This window comes from Ranitomeya imitator, chromosome 4 (assembly GCF_032444005.1).
Source record: "Ranitomeya imitator isolate aRanImi1 chromosome 4, aRanImi1.pri, whole genome shotgun sequence".
Lineage (NCBI taxonomy): Eukaryota > Metazoa > Chordata > Amphibia > Anura > Dendrobatidae > Ranitomeya > Ranitomeya imitator.
In genome coordinates, this window is record NC_091285.1 from 589,424,050 (window position 1) to 589,449,885 (window position 25,836).

Below are 25,836 nucleotides of genomic sequence, written 5' to 3' on the forward strand. Positions count from 1 at the left end.
CACTTTTTTTTTTATTTTAATGATTTTATTTTATTTTGTTCATCAATTCCAGACATTTTTCCATAATTTATCATTTCCATTTTTTTTTTTTTTTTTTAAAGTGCACGTTTTTTGTGAAAGCACATGCCACCAGCACCCTGGTTCACTTCTGGCGGGGTTTTTTTTTTGCGCAGTTGAAGATAAATGTGCGACATTTTAAAAGATTGTGCGACTTTTAACTCTAAAGACACAGTCGAAATCTTCCATATTGTCTCCCAACACTTATGTTGAGGAAGCGGATGTCATTTACACTGGATGGGAAAACACTGCGATATTTCTATGGCAAGCATCAAGGACGCCCCTGTAGATGATAGCGCACCCACTGGGTTTTTGAAAGGCAAAGCTACTTTGAGAAAACGCCAGAGGTCATTTTCCTGAAGCGGCTTCACCGACATCTTTTCAGACGTTTTTGTGGTGGCTGCGCTGCCGGCATCTTTTACTCTACACGCTCATGTTGATGAATGGACAGTAGTGATGAACGTGCTTGGATAAGGCGTTATCTGAGCATGCTCATGTGCTGAGTGTCTTTGGCGTGCTTGAAGAATATGTTCGAGTCCCCGCAGCTGCATGTCTCGCGGCTGTATGACAGTCGCAACACATGCAGAGGTTGCCTAACAAACAGGTAATCCCCGCATTTTTTTCCCATCTTTTGACTGGCACTTGCCTATTACTGTGATTTCTTTTACAACAGAGTATTTTTGACCTCACTGTGCTTTTTTGTGTCTTTAAGTCTCTAGGTGGTGTGAACGGGTTCCTACAGACTTGTTCAATGTGCAAGTAGCCCATGTGTTTCTGGTTCTATAATTGTTCTCTTGTTTCTACAAGACTGGGGAGTCCATCACTCCTTGTGGGTCATTTGCATTGTAGCTGTTCCATCCAGCATGTCCACATGGATATTCCCTCTCTGAACCCTGCTTATACAGGTACTATACAGATGATCAGGTTTTTAAATACATCAGATAGGGATTATATACATTAGGTAGGACTGCTCTATAAGGGTATACCTTGACGATTGGTGGAGCAGCTTAGTATACATATTTTTTGCAAAAAAACGTATCAAATAAATACCCTGTTTTTTTTTCCATCTTTTGACTGGCACTTGCCTATTACTGTGATTTCTTTTACAACAGAGTATTTTTGACCTCACTGTGTTTTTTTGTGTCTTTAGGTAATCCCCGCATGTGTTGCGATTGAGGAACAGCCACAAGACGCGCAGCCGCGATGACCAACAAATTTTTCGAGCACGCTGAAGACACTCTGCTAGCACCCGAGCGTGCTCAGATCACACCTTTTCAGAGCAAGTTCGCTCATCAATAATGGTCTGCAAAAACTGGTGCACCCCAAAAGTGGAACAGTAGTTCATAGTAACAGATACCAGTTCCAAGATTTTCTATCTAACTGGTCACTGTGGTAGTTGCTCTACTTTCCCAGTGCAATAAATCCGGTAATTGTAATCGGTGGGAGAGTTAACTAAAAAAATAAATAAAAAAATAAGACAAAATAAACTTAGCAACTTCTTGAATAGACAATTTAATAAAAAAAAGAGACTTTTGTGCATTATTTGCCCAATTCCAGGAGACAACATTTATGAATTACACCTGCACATTTTACATACGATCTGCCTACACATCGGGCACAATTGTCTGACACAGAAATAAATTATACAATCTATCATTTGTGATATGGTCCGTTTTACTGAGGCATTGAAGGAAACTGTGGCAAAGTCACAGCAGCAAAATGTCGACAGCTCTTGACGTCTGACTCGCTGACACCACTAGGACTCCTCGTAGGAATATCAGTGCGGTAACGTAAAATATATTCACTATAAATACCTTAATGATGATCGGCGCCTCTGCAGATATTTTTTTTTTAAATGTTTCAATGCATCTAAAATGAAAAACAATTTTGTAAGAATTTTACATTAAAAAATGTTAAAATTATTTTAGGTCTACAATTCCTAGAGAGACCAATGCAGCTCTACGGTAGCAGACTACAAATCATTCGTGTGTAGTCTGATCCTGCTGTCCTTTCCATCTGTGCCAAGCCTCACACTAACCTACTAATGTCATATTAATGTATAGCAGGAAATGGATGAATGGCAGCCTGACAGCAGGATCAGACTACATAGGTGTTTGTAGTCTGTTACCGTGGAGATGCATAGGTCTCCATAGCAACTGTAGACACAAAATGATGGATTTTTAATTAGGCCATATTTTTTTAATTTAGATGCTATGGAACACTTAAAAATATATTAGTTATAATAATAGACATGATCTTTAAGTTATTCTCATTGGTGACGTCCTAATGTTCTACAATGGATTTCCCTATTCTTTACTAGTGTCAGTCAGGACAGCTTTATAAATGCCTGAGGAATATTGCCTGTGACATCCTATAGATGTTGGAGTATCAATCAGTACGGCTGCCATTACAGCTTTTTCATGTGCTGTTGTCCAGTTTTTCATGACTTCTGAAAAGTGACTTTACCTAGTCATCACCTGCTCCGCAATGTGATTTCAAGTGTCGGCAAAAGTGGGGTGGCAAACTCCGCGGGAACTGTAATGGTGGGCGCATTCAGTGTAGCTTTCCCAGAGATTGACACATTTTTGGATATATCATTATTTTTTACTATACTCTTTAAGGGGGGCAATGTATATTTTCAGAACAGCAATAATGCTTAGATGGATGTCCAGATGTATAAAATCAAAGCTGTACTTTCCAGAAAGACCAGGAATATAGCAGAGTGGAGCAAGACGATATGCAGGACCTTGGTCCAGAAGCCATATCGGTATTCCAAGGTCGCTTTAAACCTCACCTTACCTGCCGGTGAGTAGGTCTGTGTGATGGATGGCAGGCGTGTTCTACCCCAGGCCCACTAACCAGAAGAGACACCAGGGATTCCAGCAGGTAGGATGAGGCTTACAGATCTTAGGTCCAGTAGCTTAAGAATCATGACCTCTAGACCAGAGTCCTGCAGATCTTTTTGGTCATTTCTAATGAGGACTGCTCACAACCTGATGATGCCATGAATGTAGTGACCTGCCCTTCAATGAGCTCATTAACAATACTTTCCCCAACTACTGCTCCACCCATGAGAAAGGAGACCGTGTCACACAATGTCAAGTGTTATCTCCTCCAGGTCAATCACTGCAGCCACTATGCCAGAAATCCATGATGATATTTTCTCGGTATGGAGGGTTTGATGACATGTAATAAACATTCACAAAGCACGTGACTACCAGACAGTCGCAACGCTCTTTGTGCAGTAGCTGTCCGGTAGTTGAGACCATTGGATTCTCACTTTTCCCATTTTCTCTTAAGTGCTAGCAACACTTGCTTCTCCTTTTACTGGTTTAGAATAAATCCGCTCTCCGAAAATGGTGCTACCAACACGGACATTGGTGGAGCCCACTTCAATCTGGGTGGAGAAATACAAGGATATATGGTCAAAGACAGCAAACATGAAAGACAGGTTCCTCTATGTAAGGTTTGTGATTGTGTCGTTACTGAAGAAAGTGTCCCATCACCATGTAAGTAGCAGCACAAGTGGCAGGTGGTGGCTGAGGAGACCCGACACTGATTTAGCATCACACCGGGCCCCGGGACTTCACCCTCTGATCTGCCAATAAGTAATCTGTTTTTTTCATCTGCAATCAGGCTTGGACTGGCCCACAGGTGAACAGGAGAATCCTCCGGTGGGCCACTGTGCAGGAGTGGGTCACCACCCAATTATATGAGCATACTTGGTACAATACACTTAATTCAGCAAAGGCAACAACTTATTAATGTAACAATCAACCTAGTTTATTGCTATGGGATTTTGTGAATGATAATAAAGTCATATTAGCTTTAAAATAGGGCTGTGGAGTTGAGGTTATTGGTGGGCCCTTGGCACCCTAATCCGACACCGCAACATATAACTATGCCGGTATGATGTGTACTCACTGCATGTTCAAAGTCTGATGACATCCCCATGCTGAGCTCCACCGCGTCCGGCGACAGCCCCAGCTTCTCACACACTTCTTCACGCTGTTTCAGCAGCAGCTATATATGAGGAGGGAGAAGGACAATGCTCATCGGGAAGAAGGAAAATGCCCACAGAATCCCCCACGCAGCCCCCGCACCGCAGGACCAGTTCTGTCCAATGAACCCAACAGACAAGGTCAATGACGTTTATAAATTCTATGTATACACACGGCATCAGTGCAATTAGAGAATAAGGTCAGATTTATTAAGGGAATGTATCATCAGAAAATGACCTGTTGTGTAGATCAGCTTTCGGTGTTAAATATACGGTATATATTTGGGGATTTTTTTTCATATTCAAAATATGTATTAAAAAAAATAATTATCTAACAATTTTCACAATGGCCACTGATTTTTTTTTTTTTTTTACTCACACTTAGTTCTTTTAGGGAGAATTCTCCAAAATCTAATGATCATTAGGTAGGATTACAGTGACTGATGGGATCCATTATTCCCAATAGGCTAGGTCACAGCGCCCCCTGCTCCCCCCATTCCTTCACAAAGCCAGTGACTCAGACCCAATCTTCTGTATTAACGCATCTAATGAGCGTGTGCACTCTATTGCTGCTAATGCACATTTACATCAGCAGCCTTTCCCCATTCAAAAAATAAACTAAATTAAAAAAAATAATTATTAGGCATTGCTGGGTCCATAAAATTCAGATCAAAATATATGTCATGCTAAAAACTGAAAAGGAAAATTAAAGTCAGAATTGCTGCTTTTTTCAATTGTTGCGCTTTCCTAAAAATAACAAATTGGGGGTTGCACTGGTACTGAGCAGACCAGCCTGTGAAGAGCTCCTAGTATCCTGTGATAAAACCCCGAGATAACGATCTCCCTGACACACAATCACTCTATGCCTGTTACAGAGGAGGAGGATGACAAGCTGTGGAGGCCGAGAGGGCTGGGGACCACAGAGAGGACTTGGTGTCTGGTGTGCTGGGGAAGCAGCGGCCATCTTGGAGGTATAGGACCAGCGCGCAGAGTGAGCCCGCAGGGAAGACACCGAGGAGGAAGCAAATCTCCAGACTCACTTTCTAGTGCTGGGGAAAGTGTGGCTGGAGAGCAGGGAGGGTAAACAAGCAGCCAAAAGCTGCAGAGTGTCCACTCCTGGGTCCTATAGGCCTCACATAGGCTCTTGCTGCAGCCTATGTGAGGCGGCCACAGAGAAGGAAAGTGTTCCTGTGCACAGAGGAGGCTGAGGCAGTATTTGCAAGGATGCTATGACACCTCGTAAAAAGTGGGTCAGGAAGACGGGTGACAGTGTACCGGCTCCCAACATGGCGCCCGTGTATCTACGGTAGTGGAAGGATAGGAAAAATCAGCCGCACTCAAATGGTTGAAAGTTCAGCAAACTGTGTAGTTTCTTTATTAACATATACAATAAACATCACCAGGTGCTTTTTTAGGAGGTAAATGGGTGGCGGACTATTCAATTCGGGTAACGTTTCGACCCCAGCGGGTCTTTATCAAAACCTCACTTATGCCAAAGAGGTAGAGGAGATGAGAAAGAGCCGAGTTCCCATAGGGCAGCTCTGGTGGAGTTGTGTGGAAGCGCGCCCGCCTGGTGGGTGATGCTACATCTTTCTCATCTCCTCTACCTCTTTGGCATAAGTGAGGTTTTGATAAAGACCCGCTGGGGTCGAAACGTTACCCGAATTGAATAGTCCGCCACCCATTTACCTCCTAAAAAAGCACTTGGTGATGTTTATTGTATATGTTAATAAAGAAACTACACAGTTTGCTGAACTTTCAACCATTTTTCCTATACTTGGACTATTTTGTTCATGCCTGCACCAACCCAGTGACAGTGTGCACATCTTTTTCCTGGATTTGATTTATCTAGTGGAAGGAGACATTGCAGCAGGATTGGGGAAATATGCACATGGGGGGCCTGCTGGTACACAGTGGTCAGGGTTGCATTCACAGGGGGCGCAGGATCCCGATATCCAGCCCTAATGGTGGAGGAAGGACAGAATGAGGATACCCTGACCCGATCTGTTTCAACATCTTCAAATGTGGGGAAATCTCCCAAGAGTAAGGCCTCTAATCCTGGTGAAACACCCTGGGGCCTGACTGACACTCCTCTGCACTGGGGCTCATATCTGCAGGTTAATAGCGTTATTTCTAGTGACAGGTTCCCTTTAAGGCTATGTGCCAATGATGAGTTTTTGACGCTGCATGCTTTTGCTGAGAAAAAAAAGCAGCGTTGTACAGTTCCAACAGGCTGGATGGGATTTATAGAGATCTCATGCCCTCTGTGCTTTTAACTCACTATAAACTGACCCGCGGACGGTGCGTGTTTCAAATCCGCAGCCTGTCAATTTCTCTCCCGAGAAAGCGGAGTTTTATGTGCAGATTTTTCCCATAGACTTGCTTTAGATGCAGAAAATCTGCAGGTAAAAAACGCAGGTGTTTTTAGCGAGATTCTGCTGCGGGAATGCATGTAAATTGCACATACCTATATCAATACAACATGCTCAGTCTGCATCTTTCCCCGCACATGACGGCTGATTTAATCATATAATATCTGACGCGAGAGAGATGTTAATGACCCTCAGCTCCATGCTTCGCTGCTCTCGCATCAGAGAATCGCAACACACTCTGGGGGAGGAGACGGAGAGAGTAATTTCTCCATTGCTGATGTCGCAGGAATCGCACTGCACTCGTGACATCCGAGTGCAGTGCGATGTTTCACATGCACCCATAGATTTGTATGGGTAAAATATAGACTTTGTGGGTACAAGTTAACCCTGTGTTTGCTATGAGGTGCTGTGAATTGTTTATTCTTTGTATGGATTTGTGTGATCCAATTCTCGCTGCCACTCGCAGCATGCTGTAATTGTTTTCTCATACCGAATCGGCATGAGAAAATAATCTCATGTGCACTGGGCCATAGAAAAACACTGGTCCAAGTTCAATTCCAATTATTTGCTCGTGTGAGCGAGCCTAACAGCCGCGGGTGGAGTGGAGCTCCACCTGTGGCTATTAACCTGTTAATTCCCGCTATCAATCTCTGAAAGTGTGATTTAACAAGTGCCGTCAGGGGGGAGCATAATCCCACCTGCCCATCGGCGCACCACCGATCTTGCCATGAGAACTGGGGGTCTGTCATTACAATCATCCTGTGAAGGCCAGCAATTAGCTGGCAGTGCATTCATAGGAAATCGTGATTTTCTCTATACATAGCAGTGCTGATGTATTGCTATGTATAGCACCAGCAATCCGATTATCACAGCTTCAAGCCCCCTAAAGGGATATATATATATATATATATATATATATATATATATATATATATATATATATATATATATATATATATATATATATATACCGTATATACTCGAGTATAAGCCGACCCGAGTATAAGCCGACCCCCCTAATTTTGCCACAAAAAACTGGGAAAACTTATTGACTCGAGTATAAGCCTAGGGTAGAAAATGCAGCATTTACCGGTGAATTTCAAAAATAAAAATAGATGCTCCATACCGTTCATTATTGCCCCATAGATGCTCCATATACAACTGTGCTATATAGAATGCTCTGCACCGTTGATTATGGCCCCATAGATGCTCCTTATAATGCTGTGCCATATATGCTCTGCACCGTTCATTATGGCCCCATAGATGCTCCTTATAATGCTGTGCCATATATGCTCTGCACCTTTGATTATGGCCCCATAGGTGCTCCTTAGAATGCTGTGCCCCATATATGCTCTGCACCTTTATGGCCCCATAGATGCTCCTTATAATGCTGTGCCATATATGCTCTGCACCTTTATGGCCCCATAGGTGCTCCTTATAATGCTGTGCCCCATTTATGCTCTGCACCTTTATGGCCCCATAGGTGCTCCTTATAATGCTGTGCCCCATATATGCTCTGCACCTTTATGGCCCCATAGATGCTCCTTATAATGCTGTGCCCCATATATGCTCTGCACCTTTATGGCCCCATAGGTGCTCCTTATAATGCTGTGCCCCATTTATGCTCTGCACCTTTATGGCCCCATAGGTGCTCCTTATAATGCTGTGCCCCATATATGCTCTGCACCTTTATGGCCCCATAGGTGCTCCTTATAATGCTGTGCCCCATATATGCTCTGCACCTTTATGGCCCCATAGATGCTCCTTAGAATGCTGCTGGTGCTGCCATAAAAAAAAAAAAAAAAAAAAAATCACATACTCGCCTCTCTTCTCAGGACACCGGCGCTTTCAATAATTACCTGCTCCTCTGCGGCTCCGTCTCCAGCACTGACGCTCAGCAGAGGGCGCGCACTGACTACGTCACAGCGCCCTCTAACCTGAGCGTCACAGCTAGAGGACGCTGCAGACCGAGCCGGAGCGAGGAGCAGGTAATTATAGCGCTGCGCTCCCCTTACCTGCTCCTGGCGCGGTCCCTGCAGTCCCTGGCTTCTCCGGCGCTGCAGCTTCTTCCTGTAATTGAGCGGTCACATGGCACCGATCATTTACAGCAATGAATATGCGGCTCCTCCCCTATGGGGGTGGAGCTGCCTATTCATTTCTGTAATGAGCGGTGCCATGTGACCGCTCAGTACAGGAAGAATCTGCAGCGCCGGAGAAGCCAGGGACTGCAGGGACCGCGCTGGGAGCAGGTAAGTATGATTACACAGCCCCCCCTCCCCTGCTGACACCCGGGTATATGACTCGAGTATAAGCCGAGAGGGGGACTTTCAGCCCAAAAAAATGGGCTGAAAATCTCGGCTTATACTCGAGTATATACGGTATATATATATACATATACATACACACACACACACACACACACAAAAAGAGTTCAAGCACCCCCCCCTTTTGCCTCAATAAAAAAAATATACACATATTTGTCATAAATTAACCAAATCGGTGAACGGCGTAATGAGAAAAAGGAAATCGAAACGCCATTTTTTTGACTGCTTCAACATTGCAATAAAATGCAATAACGGCGATCAAAACATCTTATCTATCCCAAAATGGTATCAGTAAAAATATCAACTCGGTGCAAAAAATAAGCTGTCACCCAACCCCATATCCCGAAAACGTTATGGAATCTCGGAAAACAGTGACGCAAAGTAGTTGTTTTTTTATGAGTTTTGCAAAAACTATACACGTTTGGTGTCTGTGAACTCTTCCTGACCTGGAGAATTATATCGCCATGTCAGTTTTACCATATCCTGTAGACTGTGAACCCTCGCGGGCAGGGTCCTCTCTCCTCCTGTACTTGTGTGTGCCTTGTTTTACTCATGATTATTGTACCTGTCTATATTTGCTCTGTTCACATGTAAAGTCCATGGAATAAATGGCGCTATAAAAATGTATAATAATAATAACAATAATAATATAGTGAACATGCTAAGCAAAAAAAAAAAAAAAAAATACAAAAAAACAATTATGAAATTGTTTTGCAATTTCAACGCATTTAGAATTTAGTTCCCACGTTCCAGTGTATCACATGATAAAATGAATGGTGTCATTCACAAGTACAACTTACCCCTCAAATAACAAGCCTCATATGGTTATACTGATGGAAAAAAAAAAGAAGTTATGGCTCTTGAAAGAAAAAAAAAAGCAAAAATGGCCATTGTGGGAAAGGGGTTAAAGCATGACACACCAACAAGAGACAAAAACCGTAGCGTCAAACGCATGTAAAAACCGCACACAAAAATAAAATGAAAAAACGCAAGTAATGTAACTTAATAGGTGCAGCAAATCTGCAACATGAAAAGCTCCCCAAAAGTTCATGGTGGGAACATAGCCAAGGGGCATTTTCCTCAACCCCTCTGGTTCTGTCATAGCATTGCAGGCATCCATCTACATCAGTCAGAGCAAACATCTACTAACAATGAGTGGCCCTGGCTGAACCTACCGACCAGCATGCGTCATGGACAGCCACCGATGGAATGTTTGCCCCCCCCGCACAGAACATATGAAATATGGCGGGGGTCTCATGTCCACATAGACCTGATTTACCTCAGGCAGTGATTTACCTCAGGCAGTGGTAAACAAGTGTCAGTGAAAGGTCACTGGATGTGCTATTTTTAGGTAAAGTGGCTTAAACCAGTTTTTACTGGTTTTTGTGCGCTCAGTTTTATGACAATTTGATTGGTTACTGAAGGGTTTGGTGGTGGTGTATTTACTATAAAAGACTGATTCCTGTCAGCACCTGTCACTCTGTCGGCGCTTGAAGAAAGAAGAGGACTTCCCTTAAGATGGAGAAGCTGATGCAGGAACTTCTAGCCAGGGCCGGCGGGGAGGACGGAATGGATTGGCTAAGGAGCTGCTTAGCTATAAAACCTCCAGTGGCAGTCTCCGAAGCCATGTCTCCTCCTCCCGAACCTGAGGCCCTGCTACCATCCCCGGTTCCAGCTCCCGCTCTCCTGCACGCCGAAGGCTCCGGGTCAAGGTCCGGCAGACAGAGGGCGGCCTCCTCCCCTCCGGCGTCTCCTGTGACATCTCGGCGCGGCTCCTCAGCGCCAAGCAGGAAGTCGAGTCGCCGCCCTGCGGTGAAGTCCCGCAGGCCGCCGCGAGTTTTCGGCGGCCATCATCCCGGCGCGACCGCCGCGTCAGCAGGAGCCGCTGGTAAAGCTTGTAGGGGTACCGGCCGTAAAAGCGCCGCGGTGCCCGCTGCTGCCAGTTCCCAGGCGGTTCCTGCCACAGCGACGGAGGGAGCAAGGCCGGCTCTGCATCCCCGGGACCAGTCTTCAGACGAGGAAGAGACGCTTCAATCAAGCGGTGCCAGGCAGCTGCGCTCGCCCTATCCTGAGGGCTGAAGTGCAAGTGCTGCTGAAGACAGAAGACGTGACTGCTTTCCAGCGAGGGGTGAGACTTCTAGTTTACCTATGTCTGTCCCTCAGTCTGATTTAAAGAATTTGATTAAGTTGGTTTTAACTGAAGCCCTGGGTGAGGCTAATGTTCACCCCCAAGCAGCAGCTTCTTATGCCCCTTGTCGCTTAGAAGCCCCTGCGGTCAGTGTGCTCCCTTTAAATCCCTTGAAGGAGGCTTTAACTTGCGAGCTCTCCCCTCTTGGCTTCCATTTAAGCCCCTCAATTAAGGAGCTTATTTGGAACAACCAATATGTAGACATATTTTCCCTTTTACCCCGCAGAGATCACCTTCCTAAATCTGATAGGAAGGATGATAAATCCGATTCTGATGACGCTAAGCGTTACATCAGATCATTTCATAATTGGATTCAAGCGTTTGCTATATATGCGGCGGTATTAGGAGAAAAGTCCCCTAACCTGTGCAGTAGCCTCTTTCAGCACTTAGACATTATTTTAGAGGCCTACAAAAATTTTGGTGGCTCTGCATGGTTAAATTATGACGAGGCTTTTAGGCATAAATTGTCGGTACACCCGGAGGTAAAATGGGGTTCCAAGGACATTGGTATCTGGATTAATCTCATGCTCCCTGTTAGGAATTCCGTGAATAGACAGCCTAGAGTTCTGTTTCCAGAAAAGGAGTTTGTTTCGCTTACAACGAATCTTTTTGTAAGTGGAACAATAGCTGTCGTTTTCGGCATGAATGCTCCTTTTGTGGGAACTCCCACCCAATGTCTAAAGGTACCTTCACACATAACGATATTGTTAACGATATCGTTGCTTTTTGTGACGTAGCAACGATATCGTTAATTAAATCGTTATGTGTGACAGCGACCAACGATCAGGCCCCTGCTGGGAGATCGTTGGTCGCTGAATAAAGTCCAGAACTTTATTTCGTCGCTGGACTCCTGCTGACATCGCTGGATCGGCGTGTGTGACACCGATCCAGCGATGTCTTCACTGGTAACCAGGGTAAACATCGGGTAACTAAGCGCAGGGCCGCGCTTAGTAACCCGATGTTTACCCTGGTTACCATCTAAAAGTAAAAAAAAACAAACACTACATACTTACCTACCGCTGTCTGTCCTCCAGCGCTGTGCTCTGCTCTCCTCCTGTACTGGCTGTGAGCGTCGGTCAGCCGGAAAGCAGAGCGGTGACGTCACCGCTCTGCTTTCCGGCCGCTGTGCTCACACAGACAGTACAGGAAGAGTGCAGAGCACAGCACTGGAGGACAGACAGCGGTAGGTAAGTATGTACTGTTTGTTTTTTTTTACTTTTAGGATGGTAACCAGGGTAAACATCGGGTTACTAAGCGCGGCCCTGCGCTTAGTTACCCGATGTTTACCCTGGTTACCGACATCGTTGGTCGCTGGAGAGCGGTCTGTGTGACAGCTCTCCAGCGACCAAACAGCGACGCTGCAGCGATCCGGATCATTGTCGGTATCGCTGCAGCGTCGCTTAATGTGAAGGTACCTTAAGTGTTTTAAAAAACAAGCCGTTCAGCAGTCTTCCCCCAAAGATGCAATTTCAAAAGGCTCTGTCTCCAGTGAAGCTGGAAAAAATGGCGCACTGGTTAGGCAGGTACCCAGACAAGCGGATCAGTGAATTACTGTACAATGGCTTTGCAGTGGGCTTTTATGTACCAGAATTTAAAGGGGATGGCTGTGTTTTTGTAAAAAACTTATCTTCGGTTTCTGATTTCCCTGATATTGCTAGAGAAAAGATTTTCAGTGAGCTGGAATTGGGTAGGATTGCTGGCCCGTTTTTGTCCCCCCCATTTTTAAATTTCCGCTTATCCCCCCTGGGTATTGTCCCGAAGAAAGATTCCGGTTCCTATAGGATGATACATCACTTATCCTATCCACCGGGCCAGTCATTGAATGACGAGGTTGATAAGAGCCTTTGTTCTATCACCTACTCCTCCTTTGACGGCGCTCTGGATATGCTGAGAAAATTCGGCCCTAAGGCGTTAATGGCCAAATCTGATATCAAATCTGCCTTTAGACTCCTTCCAGTCCATCCAGCGGGGTTTAATTCACTCGGTTTTCAGTTTGATGGGTTTTTCTTTTTTGACAATTGTCTCCCGATGGGCTTCTCACTCTCTTGTTTTTATTTTGAGAATTTTTCCCTTTTTTGCACTGGGTCTTAGAATCTAGTGAGGTTGGCGCAGGCGTATTACACTACCTGGACGATTTTTTATTTATCGGTCCCCCTCAATCCCATTCATGCATGGAGACCCTTAACAAATTTTTACAGCTTTGTTCACATTTTGGCATCCCAATTGCCCATGAAAAAACAATAGGCCCGTTATGCCGTATTGAATTTTTGGGCATCACAATTGACTCAGAAAGGATGGAATCTGTGTTACCTCAAGAAAAAATTGACAAACTTCGGAGTTCCCTTTTAAGCCTCTTATCTAAGAGTAAGGTTACCCTCAAAGAGCTTCAGTCTGTGCTTGGCCTTTTAAATTTTGCCTTACGGGTAATATCAATTGGCAGGGTTTTTTCTAGAAGTCTTTATGAATCTACTAAGGGCCTCTCATCACCGAATTCTCACGTTCGGTTGAGTGCCGCCTTGAAAGAAGACGCCAGAATTTGGTTGTCATTTCTTTCAGATTTTAACGGTAGGTCGTTAATTCAGTCACCTTTTGTTTCGGCGGATTCTTTTCCACTCGCTTTTTCTACGGATAGCATCGCAGGTTTGTCTATTTTGTTTCGATCACACTGGGTGTCCTTACCATGGCCAGATAAATGGGTGTTGAATAAGCTTAATGAGAATTTGCTGGTTAGGGAAGTTTTTTCCATTTATTTGGGAATCCTTTTATGGGGCCCTTACTTGCGGGATTCTAGAATTTTCTTTTCTTCACCGAACCAGTCGGTAGTTTTTTCCATTAACACCCTTTCGTCTAAACATCTGCAAACGGCTAGAATTCTGAGACACTTAGTCTTGGAGTGCCTAAAAGGCAACATTTGGTTGAAGGCGAATTTGGGTATCGGTAAATGTAGTTATTTGTCTGAATTCATACTGCATGGTCAGTGGCTCCATTTTTTACCAACAGGTGCCACTCGCAGACAAGGAAGCAACCCCCTGCCCTCTATCAGTTTGGGATGTAATCCCGATATAATTCCCTATTTTATTAAGAATTCATTATCTAGGAGATCATGGGCTGACTATTCAGCTGCGTGGAAGAGGTGGATCGAGTTTTCAGATTTACATGGATCGGAGGCGACGTCACCAAGTCCGATTTCTGCCCTGAAGTTTGCGGAGTCGCTGGTCAGAAAAGGCCTTACGTACTCTGCGGTAGCCAAATGTTTCGCAGGAGTTTCTTTCTTTTTACGGTTGCACGGTTGTATGGCATTAACGGAGTTTTTCCTAGTGAAGCAATTTTTAAAAGGCCTCAAAAGGGATAAATTCTTACCAGATTCCAGACGTCCGATTTCAATTGCCCTGTTAAAAGACTTGTGTTCAGCCCTACAGCATGTATGTTTGAATGCCGAGGAGGCTTTGTTATTTTCTACCGTATTCTCCATTTCCTTCTTCGGGGCTCTGAGAGTCAGTGAGGTAGTTTCGGTAAAAAAATCTGAACCCTCAGGTCTAATGTTGTCAGATGTCAGGGTTTTTGAATCATTCCTCCTGATTTTTATTAGGAAATCAAAAACGGATCAGCTTGGGAGAGGTTCCGAGCTGAGATTGAACTCCTTTCCGGACCCTTTGATTTGTCCTGTGGGTACCTTATCGAAATGGCTTATTTTTAGGCCGGTAGCTCAGGGCCCATTATTTTTGCATAGAAATGAATCCCCTGTTACGGTTTTTCAGTTTAATTTTATTTTAAAAAAGTGTTTGAGTTTTTTAGGTAAAAGTCATCTCAAAATCACTTCACATTCTTTCAGGATCGGAGCGGCCACTGAGAAAACTGGGAAGATGGGATTCAAATCGATTCAAGCTTTATGTTCGTCATGACTTGTATGATGAGATGACTAATTTTCATTTTCTTGTAGGTCCAACAATCATTTGGGTCGTTGGTGACTCCTTTGTCTTCTGGGCCCAGAGGGCTAGCTTGCGGTCTTATTCAGAAAATTTATCGTTTCATCCTTCTAGCACCCGAGTTTTTTGGCACAGCGTGCGAGGAATGAGATGGTCCTCTTTATCGTTTGAGTTACAAAATTGCTTGGTGAAATTCCCGTATCCTGATTTGATTATTGTGCATTTATCTGGTAATGACTTGGGTAAGTCCAACACTCTGAATTTATTAGCCGCAATGCGGGCCGACCTCATCGGCATAAAACAAAGTTTTCCCTCCTCTGGTGTTGTTTTTTCCGAAGTCATTCCCAGGCTTTTATGGCAGCAGGACCAACTTCGTTTTTTGGATAAGATCCGAAAAAGGGTGAACCTTTCCATGCATAAATTCCTACCCGTTATTAACGGGTTCTCGTTTAGACATGTAGACCTTGAGGGTTTTTACCAGGATTGTTTAGACAAGACTCGGTGCATCTATCTGATATCGGTCTAGATATTTTTAATCTGAACTTGGGTAATATTATTGAAAAATGGCTGTGTGGTTTTGGGTGGGCCTCGACCCTTTGAGTCTTGGCCTGGTGGGTAAAAATCACCCTTCAACGGGTGGATTTGGCTAATGGTTGAAATCTTTTGGTTACGGACTTTAACTTATGGAATTAATTTATTTGGTATTTATTCAAGTTTTATGTTACCCAAAATAAAACCGCACGGCCAATTTTTATTCCAACAAGAAAGGTGTCTTGTCGTTTTTTTATTTATTTATTAAAGGGGTTTTTATGGGTCTTATGGGGACATGACTGCCACGTACTATAGGTATACGGCAATGGACACAAACCTGTGGTCAGCCACAGCGAGTGATCACTGTGCTCCATCACTTACTAAGGGGACTTTTAGACACTTTTTAAGTAACAGTATATGGCGACATGTCGGCAATTTTTGTGATGAAGAGTGCCTCTATATTTGGAGGTTAATTAGCAGCCCTTATGACGAGGTTGCAAAAATCACAATAAAAAGGACAGCAGCACTTGCTGTGACGAGATCTGGTGGAATATCTAAGTCATAGAGCAAATTAAAGCAGGGGCAAAAGTGTCCTTTAATTGTGGAAAACTGACCTGGAGTAAGCGCAATGCTGCTTTAGTAAGGCGTGAGTTAATGAATCATGGGATTTAGGTATCTGCCTTTAACTATTAACCCATTGTTTCACAGCCTGCTTACCTGAAAATCTGGGTTAGGACCCTGGGTGAGATCATGGCCAAAGCTGCCAATGGTCATCAGACCCACAAACTCCAAACTTGGGCACTTCTCCCGGATATGTTTTACCAGCTCAACTGTGCCTGATGGAGGAAGGCCATGTTTGCCTGGAAGAAAACAAGTATCAGATCGTGGATGTGAAGGGCAACACAATAACGTGAAATGGTCCATCAAGATGGAAGCCTGTAAAACACGTTACTTTCTTCACTGCTGGTGTTCACTTGAACCATGACCTTCAACTTCTCAGGCGATCCCTTTTTCTGCCAGGAGGAGTTGACTTTGTCGGCAAGTTTCACAGAATCTATGGTCTCCAAGATGTGAAGGTTTGGGACAGCTGGGGGAAAGAAAGGTGAAACGATGAACTCCCGGGACTACGGTTACAGACATTTAATATGTTCTTTCAGTGACCAAGAGAAGCTCTCAAATTCAGAAAGGAATGACTTCTCTTAGTGTGACAACATAATGTAGGCGCTCCCACTGTAAGGCAGCCAGAATATATTCTACACCTCTTATTGAATACAGGAACACTGCTATTGTGCCTACGATGGAAAGGCATGACCCTCTAAGTATTTACCAGATATTCTTCCCACATGTCCGAATAGGATTTGTAAAAAATACCATGTACCTAGGAGCCCTACTATAGAGGTAGAGAGTTTGCAATCACATATTATTTACTGTCCACCACGCTGTGACATCCCTGTGCCCATTGCCGCCGTACAGTGACATCCCTGTGGCCATTGTCCCCGTACAGTGACATCCCTGTGCCAATTGTCCCCCGTACAGTGATATCCCTGCGCCAATTGTCCCCTGTACAGTGACATCCCTGGCAGGGTGTCTCACAGTCTGTGCACGCGGCTCTGCCCTGGTACCATATGTGGTGCAGTATATACAAGGGCGCAGCACACACACATGTAAGTCACTCACCGATTAACTTGTTGATGCTGTGTTTCTGCAGATGTCCAATAAAATGCCATTTAATTTCTGGGCAGGAAGACAATATCTAGAACACAGATCAGGAAGACATTACATAATGCACGGACCCAAAAGCATGGCATCCCGACCCATACTGGTATTAGTGCCATCTACAATGGGTTAGTCCTGCACGGCACCGGAGATTGGCAGGTATCGGGCACCTGTTTCATTCTGATGATAAAAAAAATAAATGTTGGAGGGAATCTTTAAATAATTCTCTCCAGGATATAGCCAAAAAATAAAATTAATAAATGTTTTAGAGCCCTTTAGAAATTCATCAATTGACCAACAGCAAGCAGAGATGCTAAAACAATGAAGAATGACGAAAAAAACATTTGTCATCTATCTACAGCACAAGCGATTACTGGGACCCCACTCATCATGAGGACAGGACACCTGAACAGTGCGGTGGTCCTGCATGCCCACCCTCTCTCTAATGGATATCTATGGATCCGATAGAGCTAGCGGAGTACAGTGCTACAGAGTTGGTGCGCCATGAGAGTGGAGAGAAAGGACGGCCATAAATTTAACATCTATTCTGTTTTACGTGGGACAACCCCTATAAAAGACAGTGGGACTTATTCATCATGACTGGTGATTCTGGTCTTCATGTTGGGCGTGCTGGAGCCAAGCTGCTCCCGATTCATGAAGAGGTGGGTCTGATAGAGTGGCATGCGCCTCCGCGCACCACCCCAGAAATCTCACTCCAGTCTTTGAATGATAAATCAGGAGGTAGACGAGCTGTGGCGTCCCACCCCCGGAACCCCCATTTTGTTGGAGCTGGGAGAAACTGGTGTGAAAATGCAAAAAAAAAGTCCGAAAATTTGGACGCAGCTTCGAATTGCACCAAAATTTTACAACTTTTCAAAGCTTTTAAGCCAGAAGGCTTTGATAAATTGGAACCAAAGAATACTAAAAACGTGCATAACTTCACACAAAGCAAGAACTTTCTGTAGGTCAGAGTAAATACAACAAAATGGAAATATCTTACATTAGCGTCTGATGCCTTTTCAACAAGTTCCTGAACCTAAAAAAAAAAAAAAAAAAAAATCAATAAATAAAATAATAACATTAATAACAAATTTTATTTTTACTGTCAAACGTCTGCTAATAAAAAAGTTATTTTTGGGTGAGGGACGGCAATGTAGTGGGGTGCACCACCTAACTGAAGATCTAAAGGCCACTCCTGCAGCTGGACAAGATCCCCAAGTCCAGGGGTAACTCTGAGCCAGGCTCCATGACACCAGCGACCCAGGACCACAGAAGGTGATCTCCACAGATCCAGATGGGAACGTTGCGAATATATTTAAGGGTGGGGATTAACTTGAACCCTCTTTAATACTGGTGGTGCACACATCAGGACGGTCAACATCACACAGGCAGAAATCTTGGACGTTTCCCTAAAGTTAGTTAAAAAGCAATAATTGTATCTGAAGACTTACGTAGTTCTCTCCAAAAACCCGCTGACCGTGACTGTACGCCTCGATCACCATGTCGGCTGGCTTAGTCTTACTGACGGCCACTAGTCTGGGCTGGACAGAAGGAAGGCTCTAAAAAGACAAGACAGCAGCAAATACAGTATACCCGCAGCATATGACACAAGAGAGGCCCAATATGGAGGAGGACAAGGTCGCCCCTACTGTGTCACTGGGCCACAAGGGAAAACTCACCGACCATTCATTACACACACTGTAAAGCAGTCACACCAGTGAAAAATAAGGTGTTCGGTATGACCGCCATATTTATGAAGCCCTAGTAGTTTTCTTGGGGAGGGTCGCAGCGTTTGTCTACACTTTCTAATGTCCACGTGGATATGATACAGTCATAGAAACTGATAAACACTATAGGACATACAGCGGGTGAAATAAGTATTCAACATGTCACCAATTTTCTAAGTTTATTTATTTCTAAAGGCGCTATTTACATGAAATTCTCACCAGATGTCGGTACCAACACATCCAATCTACACAGGCAAAGAAATCAGACCTCTTACATCATCACAGTATGTAGCTCTGTGTACTTACAATTGCTCACTTGTCCCGTCTACTCAGCTAATACTTCTCTTTTCCATTAGGTCTATGACATCACGTGATTAATAACCGAGTGGCTGAATCCTTCTAACCTCTATGTATATATATTAGGAAGTATATATATATATATATTAGGGGGATCAAAACCTTTGATGGGCGAGCTTCTTTAAACCCTTCATGGCCTATGATGTATATATACGTCATAGGTCGTGTCCCTCTGTTTGATGAGGGCTCTGGCGCTGGGCCCGCATCTTTTCCAGCACATGACAGCTCATTTAATCATCTGACATGTGCCCCTCACAGCCGATGGTTGAATCGCGATCCACCCGTGGCTGATAACATGTTAAATGCCATCGTCCATGTTTGACAGCGGCATTTAACATGTGCTGACGCGCTTCACAAACCCCGCCCATCAGCACCCCTGTCACATGATCATGGAGTGCCGATGGGTTGGCATAACAACCAAGGGTTTGCTGAAGATTCCCCATGCTTGTCATTGCTTATCTGCTGTGAACGTCGGCCTGTGGCCAGCTTTCATAGGAGATGATCATTTCTGCTACACATAGCAGGGCTGAAGTCCTGTTATGTGTAGTACAAGCAATCAGACAATCGCAGCCTAGTCACCTAAAAAGACTATTGAAGCAAGTGATGAGCAGAAAAAAATGTTTTTAAAAAAATAATATAAAAAGTTTAAATCACCCCCTTTTGCTCCATTCAAAAAAAAAACAAAAAAAACCAATACATAAAGTTGGCATTGTTGCGTTCAGAAATGCCAGATCTATCAAAATATAAAAACAATTAATCTGATCGGTACACAGCATAACACGAAAAAGATAAATCAAAACGCCAACATTGGGACAAGGGGGCATCCTCTGCGGTTGGAGGAAAAAAGGTTTAAGCATAATAACAGACGCGTATTCTTTACTGTAAGAGCAGTGAGACTATGGAACTCTCTGCCGTGTGATGTTGTAATGAGCGATTCATTACTTAAATTTAAGAGGGGACTGGATACCTTTCTGGAAAAGTATAATGTTACAGGGTATATACACTAGATTCCTTGATAGGGCGTTGATCCAGGGAACTAGTCTGATTGCCGTATGTGGAGTCGGGAAGGAATTTTTTTCCCCAATGTGGAGCTTACTCTTTGCACATGGGGTTTTTTTGCCTTCCTCTGGATCAACATGTTAGGGCATGTTAGGTTAGGCTATGGGTTGAACTAGATGGACATATAGTCTTCCTTCAACCTTAATAACTATGTAACTATGTAACTATGTAACATTGTTTTTTTTGGTCGCCGCAACATTGCAATAAAATTCAATAACAAGTGGTCAAAACATTGTATCTACCCCAAAGTGGTATAAAAAAAGTCAGCTCAAGCCGCCTAAAGTAAGCCCTCACCCAGCCCCAGATCCTAAAAAAATGGAGACGCTATGGGGCCCAGAAAACGGCGTTTGTTTTGTTTGTTTTTGTTGCAAACTTTGGATTTTCTTTTTCACCACTTAAATAAAAAAAAAAAAAAAGAACCTAGACATGTTTGATGTCTGTGTGAAGAAACAAAAAACACCAAGCGCACTACTATATTATGCACAAATGAATACCAACAGGGGTGCAAAAGTGACCAATGTATGCAGCGGAAGAAAAAAAGAAGAAGGAAAAGCCACTATACACATGCACACCACAGGCGTATACAACAACAATAAAGAATATATGAAAAACAGGAAATTTATTAGCAAACCACAGAAAAATATAAAACATAATTACAAACAATATATATAAGCAACTTGGTCCATGTACAGTGGGGCAAAAAAGTATTTAGTCAGTCAGCAATAGTGCAAGTTCCACCACTTAAAAAGATGAGAGGCGTCTGTAATTTACATCATAGGTAGACCTCAACTATGGGAGACAAACTGAGAAAAAAAAATCCAGAAAATCACATTGTCTGTTTTTTTTATCATTTTTTTTGCATATTATGGTGGAAAATAAGTATTTGGTCAGAAACAAACAATTAAGATTTCTTGCTCTCACAGACCTGTAACTTCTTCTTTAAGAGTCTCCTCTTTCCTCAACTCATTACCTGTAGTAATGGCACCTGTTTAAACTTGTTATCAGTATAAAAAGACACCTGTGCACACCCTCAAACAGTCTGACTCCAAACTCCACTATGGTGAAGACCAAAGAGCTGTTAAAGGACACCAGAAACAAAATTGTAGCCCTGCACCAGGCTGGGAAGACTGAATCTGCAATAGCCTACCAGCTTGGAGTGAAGAAATCAACAGTGGGAGCAATAATTAGAAAATGGAAGACATACAAGACCACTGATAATCTCCCTCGATCTGGGGCTCCACGCAAAATCCCACCCCGTGGGGTCAGAATGATCACAAGAACGGTGAGCAAAAATCCCAGAACCACGCGGGGGGACCTAGTGAATGAACTGCAGAGAGCTGGGACCAATGTAACAAGGCCTACCATAAGTAACACACTACGCCACCATGGACTCAGATCCTGCAGTGCCAGACGTGTCCCACTGCTTAAGCCAGTACATGTCCGGGCCCGTCTGAAGTTTGCTAGAGAGCATTTGGATGATCCAGAGGAGTTTTGGGAGAATGTCCTATGGTCTGATGAAACCAAACTGGAACTGTTTGGTAGAAACACAACTTGGCGTGTTTGGAGGAAAAAGAATACTGAGTTGCATCCATCAAACACCATACCTACTGTAAAGCATGGTGGTGGAAACATCATGCTTTGGGGCTGTTTCTCTGCAAAGGGGCCAGGACGACTGATCCGGGTACATGAAAGAATGAATGGGGCCATGTATCGTGAGATTTTGAGTGCAAACCTTCTTCCATCAGCAAGGGCATTGAAGATGAAACGTGGCTGGGTCTTTCAACATGACAATGATCCAAAGCACACCGCCAGGGCAACGAAGGAGTGGCTTCGTAAGAAGCATTTCAAGGTCCTGGAGTGGCCTAGCCAGTCTCCAGATCTCAACCCTATAGAAAACCTTTGGAGGGAGTTGAAAGTCCGTGTTGCCAAGCGAAAAGCCAAAAACATCACTGCTCTAGAGGAGATCTGCATGGAGGAATGGGCCAACATACCAACAACAGTGTGTGGCAACCTTGTGAAGACTTACAGAAAACGTTTGACCTCTGTCATTGCCAACAAAGGATATATTACAAAGCATTGAGATGAAATTTTGTTTCTGACCAAATACTTATTTTCCACCATAATATGCAAATAAAATGTTAAAAAAACAGACAATGTGATTTTCTGGATTTTTTTTTCTCAGTTTGTCTCCCATAGTTGAGGTCTACCTATGATGTAAATTACAGACGCCTCTCATCTTTTTAAGTGGTGGAACTTGCACTATTGCTGACTGACTAAATACTTTTTTGCCCCACTGTATAGATATAAACATAAGGTATTTCAATACATAATAACATGCCTGCATGAAACATAAACCCAAGCAGGAACCAAGGTGGCGCGACCTATTTGGAGGGCGATACGCATGAGGTCGCAATCTTTCGGGTAATATTGTACTCCTCGGCTCAATTATGGGTATTTGATTTACTTATTACGCATACCCTTGGCACTGCCTGGTCTGCCCCCCCTTTTTTGGGGGGGGGTCTTCTCCGTGTGCTTGCACCAGTGGTATCTGATGGCTCAATATCCTACACGCATTCAGGCTATGTTTCCGCTCCTTGTGGACACATCGCCATTAGGCTGCCGTCACACTAGCAGTATTTGGTGAGTATTTTACCTCAGTATTTGTAAGCCAAAACCAGGAGTGGAACAATTAGAGGAAAAGTATAATAGAAACATATGCACCACTTCTGTATTTATCACTCACTCCTGGTTTTGGCTACAAATACTGAGGTAAAATACTGACCAAATACTGCTAGTGTGACGGCAGCCTAATGGCGATGTGTCCACAAGGAGCGGAAACATAGCCTGAATGCGTGTAGGATATTGAGCCATCAGATACCACTGGTGCAAGCACACGGAGAAGACCCCCCCAAAAAAGGGGGGGCAGACCAGGCAGTGCCAAGGGTATGCGTAATAAGTAAATCAAATACCCATAATTGAGCCGAGGAGTACAATATTACCCGAAAGATTGCGACCCCATGCGTATCGCCCTCCAAATAGGTCGCGCCACCTTGGTTCCTGCTTGGGTTTATGTTTCATGCAGGCATGTTATTATGTATTGAAATACCTTATGTTTATATCTATACATGGACCAAGTTGCTTATATATATTGTTTTTAATTATGTTTTATATTTTTCTGTGGTTTGCTAATAAATTTCCTGTTTTTCATATATTCCTTATTGTTGTTGTATACGCCTGTGGTGTGCATGTTTGATGTCTGTGAACTCATAACCTGGAGAATTATACTGGAAGGTCGGTTTTAGAGTTTAGTGAACATGGTAAAACAAATTTAAAAAAAAAGTGTGGGATTGCACTTTTTCTTTCAAATTTCACAGCTTTTGGAATTTTTTCCTGTTTTCCACTACACGATATTGTAAAACCAATGGTGCCATTCAAAAGTACAACTCGTCCCACAAAAACACAAGCCCTCACACGGCCATATTGGTGGAAAAACAAAAATGTTATGGCTCTGGGAAAAAGGGGAGCAAAAAATGGAAATGCAAAAACGGAAAATCCCAAGGTCGTGAAAATGTTAATTATGGGTAAAAATACACAGGGAAAAAGTATTGAACAATCTTATTGAAAAGTAATTAGTACTTTGACAGAAATGTCTTGGTAATGAAGTATTAAGATTTAGCATCACTGGTACAAAGGGTCTGAGGCCTACTAATGAAAACCATGCGCGTGGCATCATTCCTCCTCCACCACTCTATAGCTGGCACAGTGCAGTCAGGTGGTAACGTTCTCCCGGCCATCACAAAACCCAGACTCGCCCATCAGATGTCGGACAGAAGTGCGAGTCATCTCTCCACAGCCGAGTGCTCATGGCTTTACACCAAGTGCGGTGAAATTGCAAAAAAAAAAAAGTCCAATCCCACAGTGTTTTGTTTTTTTTGTTTTTTTATACCATGTTCACCAAATATGTCCAGGCTCTTTTTTATCTAAGAGGTGAAAAAAAATTCCATTTTGGTGCATACGTTCTTTTGATCGCCCGTTATTGCATTTTAAAGGGACACTGTCACCTGAATTTGGAGGGAACAATCTTCAGCCATGGAGGCGGGGTTTTTGGGTGTTTGATTCACCCTTTCCTTACCCGCTGGCTGCATGCTGGCTGCAATATTGGATTGAAGTTCATTCTCTGTCCTCCATAGTACACGCCTGCACAAGACAAGATTGCCTTGTGCAGGCGTGTACTATGGAGGACAGAGAATGAACTTCAATCCAATATTGCAGCCAGCATGCAGCCAGCGGGTAAGGAAAGGGTGAATCAAACACCCAAAAACCCCGCCTCCATGGCTGAAGATTGTTCCCTCCAAATTCAGGTGACAGTGTCCCTTTAATGCAATGTTGCAGCAACCAAAAAAAAATGTAATTCTGGCGTTATGACTTTTTTTTTGTTTAATGATCAGGTTGATTTTTTTTTTTATTGATAGATCGAGCGATTCTGAACACAGCGATACCAAATATGTGTATATTTGATTTTTATTCATTTTATTTTGAATGGGGCGAAAAGGGGTGACTTGAACTTTTATTTAATATTTCTAAAAACTTTTTTTTTTTATATACTTTTGGCATGTTTCGATAGTCTTCATGGGAGACTAGAAGCTTAGAGATCTGCTGGAGACCTCTGGTTGTCATGCCAACCCATTGGAGACCTGCGATCACATGACGGGGTCACCGATGGGCAGGATTTCCGGCGCGCTTGCTAGAAGCGTGTGTTTAATGCTGCGGTCAGAGATTGACAGCGGCATTTAATGGGTTAACAGCAGCGGGTGGATCGCAATTCCACCCGCGGCTGTTGGGGGCACATGTCAGCTGTATATACCAGCTGACATGTGCCCGGAAAGAAGCGAGCCAGAGCCCGCACCAAATGGGGAGTCCGACATCAGAATACTATTACGCCTGATGGTGGAAAGGGGTCAAGGTTGTGTGCAGGGGTGTAACGACCGCTGTCACAACCAGGCTCGTGTAGGTGAGGAGCCCTGTGACACCAGCACATTATATATATGTATATATGTATATTATATACACATGTATGTAGATATATATGATCAGGAGGGGTGGGAGCTCCGCTCCTAGTCTTGTACCGGGGCCATCGGACTCTAGCTGCGCCCCTGGGTGTGAGGAGGGGGCAGCCAGAGCCTCAGTACAGACCCCAGTGCCTGCGGTGTGCCTGTGTGCCTCCTCTCGTCAACACAGCTGTCACCATTACTGCTGCCTGTAGACGTCCCGGCTGCTCTCACTTTACGGTGCCAGCAGCACGGTGGAGATTGGAGAAGACAACCACTACAGCTCATGAAACTACAACTCCCAGCATGCCCCAGGAAGCAGCGGCTGCTGTAACGCTCGGTGCGGCTCACCTCGGCTCTCCGGGCTGCCGCATGCTGCACCTGCTCCCGCACTGTGCTGAGCGCTCTCCCGATCTCCTGGGCCATGCCTGCCCTCCACATACCGCGCACCGGCTACAGGAGGACCTGTGATGACGTCATGACCGCGGGATCAGTGACAGTGGGCGGGACCGGGCTGTGGGTCACGTGTGC

General features: G+C 44.0%; 1 protein-coding gene across 1 annotated transcript; it reads right to left on the reverse strand.

Moving 5' to 3' along the window:
* Positions 1 to 1,553: 1,553 nt before the first annotated feature.
* Positions 1,554 to 25,836, reverse strand: PLPBP (pyridoxal phosphate binding protein). The gene is made up of 8 exons (XM_069766497.1): positions 25,657 to 25,836; positions 18,566 to 18,673; positions 18,115 to 18,150; positions 17,076 to 17,151; positions 16,351 to 16,485; positions 16,116 to 16,258; positions 3,982 to 4,080; positions 1,554 to 3,454 (listed from the first exon to the last, which is right to left on the reverse strand). The coding sequence occupies exons 1-8, from the start codon at positions 25,744 to 25,746 to the stop codon at positions 3,353 to 3,355; spliced, it is 789 nt and encodes a 262-aa protein (XP_069622598.1). The 5' UTR covers positions 25,747 to 25,836; the 3' UTR covers positions 1,554 to 3,352.